The 16729-nt window shown below is 42.5% G+C and overlaps 1 protein-coding gene across 2 annotated transcripts in view; it reads left to right on the top strand.

Moving 5' to 3' along the window:
• Positions 1 to 5502: 5502 nt before the first annotated feature.
• Positions 5503 to 16729, top strand: part of scn2b (sodium channel, voltage-gated, type II, beta) — a 30766-nt gene continuing 19539 nt past the window's right edge. For both annotated transcript variants that reach the window (XR_002471125.2, XM_021587450.2), the window contains exon 1: positions 5503 to 5749. Coding sequence is in view for 1 of the 2 variants with exons in the window: in XM_021587450.2 (XP_021443125.1) it covers positions 5665 to 5749 (85 nt within the window). In the remaining variant the exon portion in view is untranslated. The remainder of the gene's footprint in view (positions 5750 to 16729) is intronic.

The raw sequence follows: 16729 nt of genomic DNA, 5'->3' as shown, positions 1-16729 counted from the left end.
AGTACAGATCGCATCTGCATTGAATATCTTTAATAACACTTTTTAAATATTGATGTCTCAAATGTATCATTTGTACTATTCTGTATTAAAAATGTAGTTGTTTGTTATATTCGGACTGGTCTCTGAGAGTGAGGCGGGTATATAGCATTTTGCTATTAAAACCATGATTATTTGTCTCTCTGAAATGAAACCAGTGACAGACTTGAAACAAATACATGTCTGTCATTGAACAACCACATGCCATGATTAGATAATGACAAAATGCACAAGAAAAGAGCTTAATGGATAAAACCGTCACCATATCATATACCACTACCAAGACTGAATTGTCACCGTTGAACCAAGAGTGTTTCTGGTTCGGAAACATCTCTGAAGGTGACTTCTCGCTCCTGCTGCTGTCGGTGACAGTCCAACGTAGTGGCACCTACCTGTGTCTCCTATGTCCTCCACCTGGCAATCCAGACATCCATGAGAGTCACACACAGCTCAGAGTGGTGAAGAGATCAGGTATATACTTTATTTTATAAAGATAACAGTTTGACTAAGCATTAAATACAAATATATGTAAAAAACGAATAATAATAATCAACGTGTATACGCGGGTAAAGGAGTTGTGCTATTCAAGTCAGATTGACAGATTATCTTTCGCCTTTACACCTTGAGATCCCAGGGCGGCACAGGAGTTTCCCAGCAGATTCCCATTAACCTGATGTAACCCATCCGGAGACAGACTGTACCTGCTCGCTCGAACACAACACAGGACACAAACTGCTATGTCACACTCCAGAGGCTCAGGGCCCCGCCCCCTCCCACACCATCTAGAGGAGAGGGCATCCACGTTACCATGGTGAGCACACTGTGTACAGAACAGAGGCTTTAATTCCTCTATTTTGAGATGATCATACAGCCATTTCTTACACTCAATACAGTCCTTGATAATACACAGGTTTTTTGTTTGGCCACTTGACTGAATGTGTGTGTGTGTGCCTGTATGTGCGTGAGCTCATGTGCATGTATGCGTGTTTGTGATGTATCAGAGTAATCTCCTACATATCTCTCTCCTCCCTGCATCTAGCACGGCACTCCCGCTGGGCCTCCAGGTGTTCCTTCCCAGCCCAAGACTCACCCCAGCAGAAAGACTCTCCCAGATGAGATAATAACAGTGGTGTTTTTTGTCCTTTAAACAATGCAAGTATTTCCACTGGGATAGAGTCAAGAACCTACCCAACCCTCCCTAAAGACTCAGACACAGGGAACTGCTGTGTTGAGGCTAATAGCTTGGCTTTTTCAAATGGAGAGAATGACCAAATCTCCCTTTGTTCCTTTGTGACATTGCCCGAAGAACCACTGTGTTTGAGTCATTTCAGAAGGGGTGAAAGTCTGTTATTTTGGAAGAGAATCCAGAACCACTTATATCCACATTCATGTCTCACACTATAATCAGAGTGGTAATTGATTAAGATTCCTATAATTTAGCTATATAAATATAATGTATTGGTATTACTTAGAAGATCCATCCCTCTTGCTAATGGTCCCCTGGGTGCCGAGGAGTCCTCTTAGCTCTTCAGTGTAACCCTAACAGAGATGGACAGTTATTATGTTTGACAGGTAGGGTTTTTAAAAAAAACAGGAAGTGGGTAGAGGGATTATCTTGCACATGGTTTCATCCACCAGCTGGCTCTCTCTGTAGCAATTATCCTGTGGACATTCCACAGGATATGTACAGAACATTCACAGACCATGCACAGGACAATCCATTTCATGTGGCCTTTAGGTACTTTGGCAAGGATGTGATTTGTTTTTGTTGTTGTCTTGGTGTGAAGTATTTTAGTTGAAAATAAATAAACAATTATTTTGCTAAAACTGGCTAAAACTGTTCTTCAAAACGGTCTTGCCTGTCTTGCACATGACAGTTAGGGAAATAGGTAGACACTTCTGTTGAGATGCTAGATTGTTTTTGTTTGATTATTCAACAAGCATACTAGCTCTGTTATTGGTAAGCTGATTTGCTTTTTTATCTGATTGGGGAGCAACATTTGATGTAGCCTTTAGAAATAGGTCATGTCCCGTCTGGAATGACTTGACCGTTACACAATGTGTCCTTATCCCTTAATCCCAGAGTGCTCCTCTCTCAGAGGTGTGGCTGAATGCTTATTGCTCAACATTATTGGGCAGCTCAGTTTCAATACAGATCAATGTCATCGATGACCATTGACAGCAGACTTTAAAAAGACAACTTTGGAATGTATATCATCACACCGTGATAACTTATACAAAAATGTATTATATTGCTTAATCTTCCCATCAATCTCCTCCACTGTTTATCTAATGCTCACCATTCCCTCTCTTGTTTTGTCTCTCTATCTCTCTGCCCTTTTCCAGTGTGACGTGTGAACATCCTTGTCTATTTATTTGTTTCTGCTCTAAAGCCTCTCAACTCATCCCCTGAATCCCCCAGAATGATTGCGTTCTCATCTATGTGAAGGTTTATGCCAAATGGCACTGCCTGCTGTCAAATGATGCCTTCTCCCAGGGGGCACACACAAACACCACACACACACACACACACACACAGCAATATGTTGGAAAGGCCAAACTAGAGCCGTGGAGTCCTTTACACTCATGATCTCCACAGGAGTTGCATCCCCGAGTACTCTGTGGGTTATGCTGCTGTTCACACTTTATTTATTTCATCCTCTTATCTTTAGCATTTCCCACTATGTTCCTCTGCATTAGCTATTCGTGTGTAGCTCCATTGTGCTTGACTGACCAGCGAGGGCTTTGATACCGAAATCTCTCTTTTGTCGGTATTGATCTTTTCATCCCCATCCGTTCATCTGGAGCTCACAGTACATCCCACTCTTTCCCTGTTATCTATCTCTTCCCCCCATCCCGCCATCACCCCACCCCTTAACATCCATATTAGAGCCCCCTTCCTCCCTTGTTTTCTTCCTAGGTACCTCTTTATTCCTGCACTTGCTATTGATGAACAGAAAGGGAGGGGTCGGGTCTTGCTGCGAGCAGGTTGAATTTTTTGTTTGTTTGGCCACCACGACTGCTTCGTTCTTCGTATTCTCTTTTCACAGACTTCCCAAACTCCTCCTCCCCGGAAACTGAGAGACAGTGCTCATTAAACATCTTCATCCTTTGTCTTTGGATTTCTCTGTTAAGTCTATGACCCTTTGCAGAGATATCACTTTTAAAATGTTCAGAATTACATTACCTTCAAGATCATCTCAGCTCATATCAGCTTTTCTGATACCTTTTATAATCCCATTCATTTCAGTCTAAAAAGCCAGGAGGCCTGTTGTCCACAGGCTATGTTAGAAGATGGCCAATATCCATTCAAATCGTGTTCTACCACTGCGAAAGTGCATTCTACCGCTGGACACTGAACTTCCAACAATGCCTTTTAAAAGGGAATTTCCCCAATGTTCGTGGAGATGGTAAACGCTGTGAATGTCAGCTCAAGTGTCAATTACCAACCGTGCGTCAATCGAATTAAAACAACAACAAACAAACAAAAAATCCATAAAAGGTGTCTGTTGAAGATAGACGTAGCAGTTTTATGCGTGGGCTGCGTCTCAATCCGGCACGTCCACCTACTTTGACCTTCCGCATCTGCGGCGGAAAGTGGCAGAGCTACAGCGCCGTTTGTCAGACCGGGAGACATCCCCAAAAAAAATCGGTCTTCTCATGAAAATGTCTGTAGAGTCCGAACGGTTTGGCCTACTGACTAATACCACACTATGGAAAGATGGGGCTATCATTCGTGAACACGGTGGTGTTCTCTATTTTGCTCCATGACCCCCACAAGTGTCACGGGACTTGCCTGAAAGTGACCCATACCTCCATGGAAGTATGGAGGTAGTTCTGTGCCAACAAAAAAAAGAAAGTGTTAAATATGTGTCCAAAAATATTTCCTGATTTTAAATCTCCTAGATATAGGACAAACTCCTCAAAACCTTATACCTTATGATAAAACATTTTTACTGTCTTTTTATAAATGTGTCATTCAATGCGTTTCTATGGGCTATAATAGTAAACGCCAAAGGGCTTTGACTTTCAGAGATTAAAAGGCACCTCTGACATCACCTAAACAAGAGCAATGCATTTGTCGGTCAACGCGCTGCAGATTCAATCCCAGACCGTTTCTGTCGGTGTTATAGGTTATTGTTTATGTGTACGGCAGTCCAACTGCTCAGTAATTAATCAGGACATCAATTATTGACAACTAACATCCTTTACTCATGAAAATGCCCAGGGTATTTCATTAAGTGGAAACTCTATAAACAAATACACACACACACACAAAGCAGGGCCTTAACTTTGATTTAAAATAAGGGGGGAACAACATTCGACTTGCCATTCAAAGCTCAATTTGTGCTCGCCTGTCCTGCACCCTCATTTGAGACACACTTGTCAAAAACAGTGCAAATATACAATTCAGAATTCTATTTCCATGACCGCAATCAAACAATGTTTTTTATTCATTCGTCTCAGGATGATGTCATGAAAATATTCCTGTCCTTTACTCAATGGGAGATTCCCATCTCCCTCACTAGCTTTAAGAACCAGCTGTCAGAGCAGCTCACAGATCACTGCACCTGTTCATAGCCCATCTGTATACAGCCCATCTACCTCATTCCCATACTGTATTTATTTACTTTGCTCCTTTTGCACCACAGTATCTCTACTTGCACATCCATCTTTTGCATATCTACCATTCCAGTATTTAATTGCCATATTGTAATTATTTCGCCACCTTGGCCTATTTATTGCCTTAACTCCCTTATTTGACCTTATTTGCACTCACTGTATATAGACTTTGATTTCAGACAGACAGACAGACAGACAGACAGACAGACAGACAGACAGACAGGCAGACAGTTTTTCAAACCTCTGGGCCCCCAGACATTTCACAATTATGCTGACCTGATTGACCTATTTAAGTGCTTGATGATTAGTTGACAAGTTGAATCGGGTGTGTTAATAATTGTGGAATAGGTCAAATACATGGAACGGTTTTACGTCCCCCAAGGAAAGGTTGGAAAATCCCTGGTCTAGGACACACAGAGATAAAAAGATATCAATATAATTGATTCCGTTAGCTAGCCTATAGCCTATTTATATTCCACATGTATATTTATCACCTATACTGACAGCACAATACACGCACATAGTCTACTGCATGGGAAAATGATAGTCAACACATGTGATGTGATTCTATTTTGAGCCTGATCAAACAAACAACACAATACACTATTATATGATTAAATCTCATTCGTTTATCTAAGGGCATCCGTGAATTATGAAATGCAAGTGCTTTTCCATGATTGTTAAGTTGAAACTGCAGATCGTTGTGGGTAAATGTAATTTAATAATTGTACATTCAAATATAAGATATGAAAGGGGTAAATGGAGGGATAGAGAGGGAGGGAGCTAAGAGTGGAGGCTTTTATTCCATTTCCAACCTCCCCGCCTTCTTTGGAGAGACACCCACAACCATATAATCAACTATTTCTACAGCTACAGTCACTGCCAGCCATATCATAGCACTGAAAAAAGAACACATATTTTAAGCTTTTTTTTAAGTACAACAGAAGATTTGACGATATTTGTATTTTAATCATATAGCGTGACGTTTTACTACAAGGAGATACAATGCATTTTACATTACAAAAGCGAAATAAGACGTGGATGCCAGCTATCAACTTGAGCATCGTGGGATTGGTGGTTTATAGTATGGGTAAGTAGGCTATAACGGAAACGTCTCATGTAACAGCGGATCGTAATTTTGAAAGATGAGTGACAGAGACGCGAGACGACAGAGATTTTACTATCTTGGATCAAATGTGCACCGTTTCCTCGCGCGTTGTGTGTGTGTGTGTGTGTTTGTAAATGAGCAAAATTAAGATATTCCTGAAATGCTGTATGATTATTGTAGGCTACCTAGTTAATAGACTGGTGGCCCACGAAAATCGCCGCTTGCCATCACTGTAAATTGCCAACTTCATCGCCTCTAAGCTTAACACTTTAGGCTATGTCAACAGACTCAGTCAAGGATCCAAAACAGTTGGCTAAACGATGTGCGGTTGTTTTAAATCCAGAGATAAAGTGCAGTGAATCACAAAAACCATAATTCCAGCGTCCCACCGCCTGATCTAAACCGAAACAACGTGGGGATGTATTATTGGCCCGCTCTCTACCTATAGCTTATTCAGAACGTGGAACAGTCGTTTAAGTATCAGGGCTCAGGCAGGTCCAGTGATGCTCTCTCTACTGATGCAGGTGCGGAGTGGAGTGGGTGGACGCTGACGCACGGACACCGCGTATCTCCATCATCTCTGCTAGCAACATCGCCTTGCGTACAGGCTATTTGTAAACAGGCCTTGAATCTGAAATAAATGCTCGTTTCTCCTCAATTACAAATAAAGAAATCGTCATAGTGTTTGCTTTCTCACAATAGCGGGTCGAAGCGTGACAGCTTGCTTTGTCTCGGTCGGCTGGCTATGACGAAGCCAAACTATACTGAGTTTAGCGCATCTGGGTGGATACACTTATCAATTCACATTTCCTCACTAGTGTAGGTTATATTTCCCGTTTATTCACATAGCCAACACTTTATTATTTGTATCCCAAAAAACAGTCAGATAAAGATGGATAGTGAGAGCGCTGTTTTGTGCTAAGCAAAGGCCTGCTTGGCAACAGGCTACTGGTGCGTAATGACAGCTCATGAGATGAATTTCCCGATCTGTGATTTTGATGCCATGATACCATTAAGCCAATACAGTAGCTTAAACCTGTATTTTCCACATATGTCTGTTCATATCTGTGTTATCGTAATGTTGTAGGATATTACAATAAAAGGTTGGTTAAAAATTTAGAAAATATATATTGGAAAAAATATAATTGCCATGCAGTGTCTATAGTCTATCACTTTCAAACTGTTGTGATGACGCCTAGTTCACACTGTCTGGTCACCGTGCAGTCTGCAGCAGAAGAGATGACTAATACCACACCAGCCTCTGAAACCTTCACCATTTTAGAACAATCATGTATTGTTATGATGCTGCACCTCCTAGACGTTTACACTAGGGGGAGACAGTGCCACGCAGACGGTCTACTTTTTAGACCAGCAGCGATGATGTCTAATGGGCAATGCTGACAAGCTCACATACATCCTCTCATACTATTTCAAGGAGCAGTTGGTAATAGTAGACGTTTAGGACCCTATTTAACATCAGTATGGATGATATAGAGGACTAGTATTGATATAGAGGACTAGGCTACACTCGATGACCACCTGGTGCTGACGAACAACCAACAGTATTTGTGATTTGGTATCGGGATCTTTGAGTATACTTTTTTTTTATCCACAAGGGGGCAGGCTAATCCACATCCACTGCCACTGTATAGCCCGCACTGCAGTCTGTAGACTACTGTGGCTATGCAGCAGTTAAGCTCAGAGCTGGCAGCATTGATTTCATGGGATAGATAATCAATTCCCATTCTCCGGATGGTGTAACCAGGCTGCTCCTTTTGAATGTGAGGAAGTAGAGAGGAGGAGTAGCTGCTTCATCGTGGAAGGGACACTGTAGGGTACATGTTTAGATTGAGCTGTGAGGTAGAGGCTACTGTGTGTAGCCTGTAGTCCCATAGCCTGCATAATGACCTTGCCTGTCAGCAGGTTCACCGAATCATGTGCCCTGTGTCATATCAAAGACACATATCTCAGTCATCAGACAGAGATCCAGTATATTTGACCAGTCTTGAACACTGTTACCTCCATATAGCCAAAAGTAATAACATTATGACCACCCATATTAAGGTCCCTCAGTAAGGTATTATACTACATTATCCTTCCCCTATTGAACCCACTAGTCATTAAGTATGCTGAGCCACTGCCCACAGCAAAACAAACACGCACACTCACACTCACACTGAACACACACAGGACCATGGACATTGGCAATCACCTTTATTCAAGGCTATGGATCACTGGCTGAATGGGCCCAGAGGTTACAGGCGGTCAAGGTCTATGAGAAGGTCTGTCCATCAACCACCTGGGTCGGCCTATCCATCAGCCAGTCAACACCTGCCCCGTCAGCAGGCAACCCGGGTATGAACCGTCCTGGGCTGCAATCACCCACCTACAGGATGAGAAATGGAATCGACATGGGGGTGAGATGACATCTATGCCACTGGTAGAGAAAGAGACAACAGCTTCTGGCCCAAACCAGAGCCATGTGTCTAGAGACTTGTGCCATTGAGTTTTCTGCATTATGATTCATTTACATGACACTTAAAAATGATACGTCAGCCATGTTAGACCTAACGCCCCATTGCCTTACATGGTCAAATATTGAAATAAGGCTACAGTTGAAGTCAGAATTTTACAGACACCTTAGCCAAATACATTTAAACTCAGTTTTTCACAAATCCTGACATTTAATCCAAGTAAAAATTCCCTGTCTTAGGTTAGGTAGGATCACCACTTTATTTTAAGAATGTGAAATGTGAGAATAATAGTTGAGAGAATTACTTATTTCAGCTTTTATTTCTTTCATCACATTCCCAGTGGGTCAAAAGTTCACATTCACTCAATTAATATTTGGTAGCATTGCCTTTAAATTGTTTAACTTGGGTCAAACGTTTCGGTTAGTCTTCCACAAGCATCCACAATAAGAATGTTGGCCCCTTCCTCCTGACAGAGCTGGTGTAACTGAATCAGGTTTGTAGGCCTCCTTGCTCGCACACTCTTTTTCAGTTCTGCCCACAAATTTTCTATAGGATTGAAGTCAGGGCTTTGTGATGGCCACTCCAATACCTTGACTTTGTTGTCCTTAAGCCATTTTGCCACAACTTTGGAACTATGCTTGGGGTTGTTGTCCATTTGAAGACCCATTTGCGACCAAGCTTTAACTTCCTGACTGATGTCTTGAGATGTTGCTTCAATATATCCACAACATTTTCCTTTATCATGATGCCATCTATTTTGTGAAGTGCACAAGACCCTCCTGCAGAAAAGCACCCTTACAACATGATGCTGCCACCCCAGTACTTCACGGTTGGGATGGTGTTCTTCTGCTTGCAAGCCTCCCCCTTTTTCCTCCAAACATAACGATGGTCATTATGGCCAAACTGTTATATTTTTGTTTCATCAGACCAGAGGACATTTCTCAAAAAAGTATGATATTTGTCCCCATGTGCAGTTGCAAACCGTAGTCTTGCTTTTTTTATGGCGGTTTTGGAGCAGTGGAGCATTTCAGGTTATGTCGATATAGGACTCGTTTTACTGTGGCTATAGATACTTTTTACCTGTTTCCTCCAGCATTTTTACAAGGTCCTTTGCTGTTCTGGGATTGATTTGCACTTTTTGCATCAAAGTACGTTCATCTCTAGGAGAAAGAATGCATCTCCTTCCTGGGCGGTTTGACGGCTGCGTTGTCCCATGGTGTTTATACTTGTGTACTATTGTTTGTACAGATGAACATGGTACCTTCAGGCGTTTGGAAATTGCTCCCAAGGATGAACCAGACTTGTGGAGGTCTACAATTTTTTTTCTGAGGTCTTGACTGATTTCTTTTGATTTTCCCACAATGTCATGCAAAGAGGCACTGAGTTTGACAGTAGGCCTTGAAATACATCCACATGTATACCTCCAATTGACTCAAATTATGTAAATTAGCCTATCAGAAGCTTCTAAAGCCATGAGATAATTTTCTGGAATTTTCCAAGCTGTTTAAAGGCACAGTCAACTTAGTGTATGTAAACTTCTGACCCACTGGAATTGTGATACAGTGAATTATAGGTGAAATAATCTGTCTGTAAACAATTGTTGGAAAAATGACTTGTGTCACGCACAAAGTAGATGTCCTAACCGACTTACCAAAACTACAGTTTGTTAACAAGAAGTGGTTGAAAAATGAGTTTTAATAACTCCATCCCAAGTGTATGTAAACTTCCAACTGTATGTAACTGAATGTGTAGAATTAGAACAATTATTCCAAATTCTAAAAGTTGGCCCAACTCTCAAAATACATGTCTCTGGTCCAAACTAGTCTTGAACCAGATGAAAGGGTACCAAGCCACAACCACAGTCTCAGTGGATTGCTGTTGTTTTTTAGTTAGCGAGCTTTCCCAATACTGATCTACCACCTTAAAGTCCTTTGCACACAATTATACTTGTACAAGCACACACACGCACGCACAAACGCACACACACTTATTGAACCATTAAGTCTGGTCTTTGTATACACACTGCACAAACATTCTGCTAACAATGTCCTGTTGGCTAAGAAACCACAGGAAACTACAACCCCACTCTCCCCACAAAACACTCAGAGATTAGTAAAGGAGGTATGGTAGAAACTCAATAAAAGCTTCCAGTCTCTTCCATGCTATTGGTGTTTGAAATGTCTGAAATGATATGTGTAGTACTGTAGTACAGTATTGTATCTACACTCTTAGAAAAAAAATTGCTATCTAGAACCTAAAATAGTTATTCGGCTGTCCACATAGGAGAACCCTTTTAATATCCCTTTTTGATTCTAGGTAGAACCCTTTTGGTTCCAGGTAGAACCCTTTTTTACATTCTACTCCATAGCAACTGGACATTAAGAACTGTAATATCTTATGTGTCACCGAGTCGTGGCTGAACGACGACACAGATAATATAAAGCTGGCGGGATTGTCCATGCACTGGCAGAACAGAGATGCTACGTCTGGTAAGATGAGGGGTGGGGGTGTGTGTCTTTTTGTCAAAAACAGCTGGATCGCAATGTCTAATATTAATGTAATTAAAGTATCTAGGTATTGCTCGCCTGAGGTAGAGTACCTTATGATAAGCTGTAGACCACACATTTACGAAGAGAGATCTCATCTATATTATTCCAAGCCTTCTATTTACCACCACAGACCGATGCTGGCGTAACAGTATACAGTGCCTTGCGAAAGTATTCGGCCCCCTTGAACTTTGCGACCTTTTGCCACATTTCAGGCTTCAAACATAAAGATATAAAACTGTATTTTTTTGTGAAGAATCAACAACAAGTGGGACACAATCATGAAGTGGAATGACATTTATTGGATATTTCAAACTTTTTTAACAAATCAAAAACTGAAAAATTGGGCGTGCAAAATTATTCAGCCCCTTTACTTTCAGTGCAGCAAACTCTCTCCAGAAGTTCAGTGAGGATCTCTGAATGATCCAATGTTGACCTAAATTACTAATGATGATAAATACAATCCACCTGTGTGTAATCAAGTCTCCGTATAAATGCACCTGCACTGTGATAGTCTCAGAGGTCCGTTAAAAGCGCAGAGAGCATCATGAAGAACAAGGAACACACCAGGCAGGTCCGAGATACTGTTGTGAAGAAGTTTAAAGCCGGATTTGGATACAAAAAGATTTCCCAAGCTTTAAACATCCCAAGGAGCACTGTGCAAGCGATAATATTGAAATGGAAGGAGTATCAGACCACTGTAAATCTACCATGACCTGGCCGTCCCTCTAAACTTTCAGCTCATACAAGGAGAAGACTGATCAGAGATGCAGCCAAGAGGCCCATGATCACTCTGGATGAACTGCAGAGATCTACAGCTGAGGTGGGAGACTCTGTCCATAGGACAACAATCAGTCGTATATTGCACAAATCTGGCCTTTATGGAAGAGTGGCAAGAAGAAAGCCATTTCTTAAAGATATCCATAAAAAGTGTTGTTTAAAGTTTGCCACAAGCCACCTGGGAGACACACCAAACATTTGGAAGAAGGTGCTCTGGTCAGATGAAATCAAAATTGAACTTTTTGGCAACAATGCAAAAAGTTATGTTTGGCGTAAAAGCAACACAGCTCATCACCCTGAACACACCATCCCCACTGTCAAACATGGTGGTGGCAGCATCATGGTTTGGGCCTGCTTTTCTTCAGCAGGGACAGGGAAGATGGTTAAAATTGATGGGAAGATGGATGGAGCCAAATACAGGACCATTCTGGAAGAAAACCTGATGGAGTCTGCAAAAGACCTGAGACTGGGACGGAGATTTGTCTTCCAACAAGACAATGATCCAAAACATAAAGCAAAATCTACAATGGAATGAAAAAAAAAATAAACATATCCAGGTGTTAGAATGGCCAAGTCAAAGTCCAGACCTGAATCCAATCGAGAATCTGTGGAAAGAACTGAAAACTGCTGTTCACAAATGCTCTCTATCCAACCTCACTGAGCTCGAGCTGTTTTGAAAGGAGGAATGGGAAAAAATGTCAGTCTCTCGATGTGCAAAACTGATAGAGACATACCCCAAGCGACTTACAGCTGTAATCGCAGCAAAAGGTGGCGCTACAAAGTATTAACTTAAGGGGGCTGAATAATTTTGCACGCCCAATTTTTCAGTTTTTGATTTGTTAAAAAAGTTTGAAACATCCAATAAATGTCGTTCCACTTCATGATTGTGTCCCACTTGTTGTTGATTCTTCACAAAAAAATACAGTTTTATATCTTTATGTTTGAAGCCTGAAATGTGGCAAAAGGTCGCAAAGTTCAAGGGGGCCGAATACTTTCGCAAGGCACTGTAAGTTTAAACCGTCCCCTCACCCATACCCGGGCGAGAACCAGGGACCTTCTGCACACATCAACAACTGACACCCACGAAGCATCGTTACCCATCGCTCCACAAAAGCCGCGGCCCTTGCAGAGCAAGGGGAACTACTACTACAAGGTCTCAGAGAAAGTGACGTCACCGATTGAAACGCTATTTAGTGCGCACCGCTAACTAAGCTAGCCGTTTCACATCCATTACACTCACCCCCCTTTTGACCTTCCTCCTTTTCCGCAGCAACCAGTGATCCGGGTCACGGCACCAATGTAACAGTATAAGTTTAAACCGTCCCCTCGCCCATCCCCGGGCGCGAACCAGGGACCTTCTGCACACATCAACAACTGACACCCACGAAGCATCGTTACCCACCGATTGAAACGCTATTTAGTGTGCACCGCTAACTAAGCTAGCCGTTTCACATCCGTTACACTGGCACTAAGACCGCACTCAACCAACTCTATAGGGCCATAAGCAAACAACAAATGCTCATCCACAATCGGTCTCCTAGTGGCCGGGGACTTTAATGCTCGTAAACTTAAATCAGTTTTACCACATTTTTACCAGTATGTCACATGTGCAACCAGAGGGAAAAAACTCTACCACACCGTTAGTCCACATACAGAGATGCATACAAATCTCTCTTACCCTCCATTTTGCAAATCTGACCATAATTCTATTCTCCTAATTCCTAATTCCTGTTTACAAGCAAAAACTAAAGCAGGAAGAACCAGTGACTTGCTCAATACAGAAGTGGTCAGACGACACGGATGCTGCTCTACAGGACTGTTTTGCTAGCACAGACTGGAATATTTTCCGGGATGAATGCAATGGCATTGAGGAGTATACCACCTCAGTCATCAGCTTCATCAATAAGTGCATTGACAACGTCTTCCCCACAGTGACCGTACGTACATATCCCAACCGGGAAGCCATAGATTACAGGCAACATCCTCATCGAGCTAGAGCTGCTGCATTCAAGGAGCGGGACACTAATCCGGACGCTTATAAGAAATCCCGCTATGCGCTCAGATGAACCATCAAACAAGCAAAGCGTTATTGCAGGATTAAGATTGAATCCTACTACACCGGCTCTGACGCTCGCCGGACGTGGAGGGCTTGAAAACTATTACGGACTACAAAGGGAAACCCAGACGCGAGCTGCCCAGTGACGCGAGCCTACCAGATGAGCTAAATGCCTTTTATGCTCGCTTCGAGGCAAGCAACACTGAAACATGCACGAGAGCACCAGCTGTTCTGGATGACAGTGTGACAACGCTCTCGGGAACCCGATGTGAGCAAGACCTTTGAGCAAGACCTTTAAACAGGTCAACATTCACAAAGCCGCAGGGCCAGATTGATTACCGGGACATGTACTCAAAGTATGCGCAGACCAACTGGCAAGTGTCTTCACTGACATTTTCAACCTCTCCCTGACTGAGTCTGTAATACCTACATGTTTCAAGCAGACCACCATAGTCCCTGCGCCCAAGGAAGCAAAGGTAACCTGCCTAAATTATTACCGCCCCGTGGCACTCATGTCGGTAGCCATGAAGTGCTTTGAAAGGCTGGTCATGGCTCACATCAACAGCATCCTCCCGGATACCCTAGACCCACTCCAATTCGCATACCACGCCAACAGATCCACAGATGATGCAATCTCAATTGCACTCCACAACCCCCTTTTCCACCTGGACAAAAGGAACGCCTATCTGAGAATGCTGTTCATTGACTACAGCTTAGCGTTCAACACCATAGTGCACACAAAGCTTATCACTAAGCTAAGGACCCTGGGACTAGACACCTCCCTCTGCAACTGGATCATGGACTTCCTGACGGCCACCCCCAGGAGGTAAGGGTAGGCAACAACACGTCTGTCATGCTGATCCTCAACACTGGGCCCCTCAGGGGTGTGTACTTAATCCCCTCCTGTGCTCCCTGTTCACCCACAACTGTGTCGCCAAGCATTACTCCAGCACCATCATTAAGTTTGCTGATGACACAACATGAGAGAGGCTATAGGTAGGAGGTCAGAGAACTGGCAGTGTGGTGCCAGGACAACAACCTCTCCCTCAATGTGAGCAAGACAAAGGAGCTGATTGTGGTCTACAGGAAAAGGATGGCGGAACAGGCCCCTATTAACATCAACGGGGCTGTTGTGGAGCGGGTCGAGAGTTTCAAGTTCCTTGGTGTCCACATCACCAACGAACTATCATGGTCCAAACACACCAAGACAGTTGTGAAGAGGGCACGACAAAACCTTTTCCCTCACAGGAGATTGAAAAGATCTGGCATTGGTCTCCAGATCCTCAAAATTTCTACAGCTGCACCATTGAGAGCATGGTTGCATCACCGCCTGGTATGGCAATTGCTCGGCATCTAGTATTCAGCCTACCTGGCATGAAAATGAACCACGGAAAAAGCGTCCTCTATTCGCTATTGAAGTGAATAGATGACATGTATTTTTCCCCCTGGCCCTGTTTCGAGACAGGTGCAAGATAATGGTCCATTCTAAATCAAAACAAATTTCACATATACATTATGTAGTATATGTAAAGACAAGATTAAATCAAGAATAGTCTAATGGGACAGGGGGGCAGCTGCTGCACTCGATGCAGGGATAACTTTAGAAGAAATTAACACAGCCATAGCACAATTTCCAAACAGCAAGGCCCCTGGGCCCGATGGATATGTAATAGAATTCTATAAGAAGTACTGCGCCAGTCTATCTCCACTTATGTTGCGAATGTTTAAACAATCCAAAGAAAATGCCAAACTCCAGCAAACACTGTATGAGGCTACAATAGCACTGATCTTGAAAAAAAGATAGAGATTCTTCTATTAAAACTTCTATTCCACCCTTACTTAACTTGATAAACACATTTGGCTCCTTCTCTGGCTACAAGATAAACTGACAAAAAAGTGGGTTGATGCCAATATCACGGCCTGGGGATATGCAATTTCTGCAATCTACCCCGTTTAGAACAGTGATGGACAAGTTCACAAGCCTTGGCATTGTAGTGACAAGAGACCTTGATCAGCTATTGAAAGTGAATTGGGACATGAAAATATATCAGCTTAAACAAAATATAGATTTTTGGGAAACTCTGCCTATCTCCTTGGTTGGTCGTATAAACACTATTAAAATGGTTGTCCTACCCAGGTTTCTTTACCTCTTCTAATATCTACCCAATTTCATACCACAAAGCTATTTTAAGAAACTGGATTAAATAGTAACTCCATTTTTATGGGATAACAAGGCAGCCAGAATTTCAAAGAAGCAGTTATGCAAGCGCAAGATAGAGGGGGGCTTTGGCCTTCCTCATTTTAAACTGTATTATTGGGCTGCTAATCTGAACATTGTGTCTTTCTGGAGGGAAAGTTTACCTGCGACGAGACAGAAGGATATGCCTTCATGGCTTTTGATTGAGCAGGCCTCCTGTCAACGTTCCTCACTCCCTGCACTTCTTAATAGCCCATCATATGTGAAAAAATCCACTTATGACTCTAACCCAGTTATTTGTCATACGCTTAGGATCTGGAAACAGATTAGGTATTTTCTTAACATACCCACTGTTTACAGCCCAATTTGCCTGAATGATGCTTTCCACCCTGCATTGGATGATATGGTGTTTTCACAGTGGAGGGAGAAGGGGCTTGTCAAACCCTATTCAAAAGGGTCAGTCTCTAGACTGCCCACATAGAGGTATCCATAGACACCATTAAAAGGGCTTGGGAGCAAGAACTTGGTTCAGAAATCTCAGATGAGGACTGGGTAGAAGCTCTCAGGAACATAAACCACAGTTCAGTGAATGCCAGACACGATCTTGTACAGTTTAAGGTGATACACAGCTTACATTACTCAAAAGTAAAACTGCATAAAATATTCCCGGACACCTCACCACTGTATGAGAGGTGCAAGCATGATGAGGGGACATTGACCTACTTATTCCTAAGTTACATGCTTACTGGGCTCTCATTTTTGATTACTTATCTAGAGCCTTTGATAGAGTTCTAGCCCCAGACCCATTGATCACTCTGTTTGGTACAGTCTATGGGAATAACCAGGAAGGGAAAGCTTTCTCTCTTTGTACTCTATTAGCCAAAAGGCTCATATTGTAATTGTGGAAAT

Source organism: Oncorhynchus mykiss, chromosome 27 (genome assembly GCF_013265735.2).
Source record: "Oncorhynchus mykiss isolate Arlee chromosome 27, USDA_OmykA_1.1, whole genome shotgun sequence".
Classification (NCBI taxonomy): Eukaryota; Metazoa; Chordata; class Actinopteri; order Salmoniformes; family Salmonidae; genus Oncorhynchus; species Oncorhynchus mykiss.
Note: the sequence above shows the minus strand (reverse complement) of the source record. Positions and strands in the feature narration are given on the sequence as shown.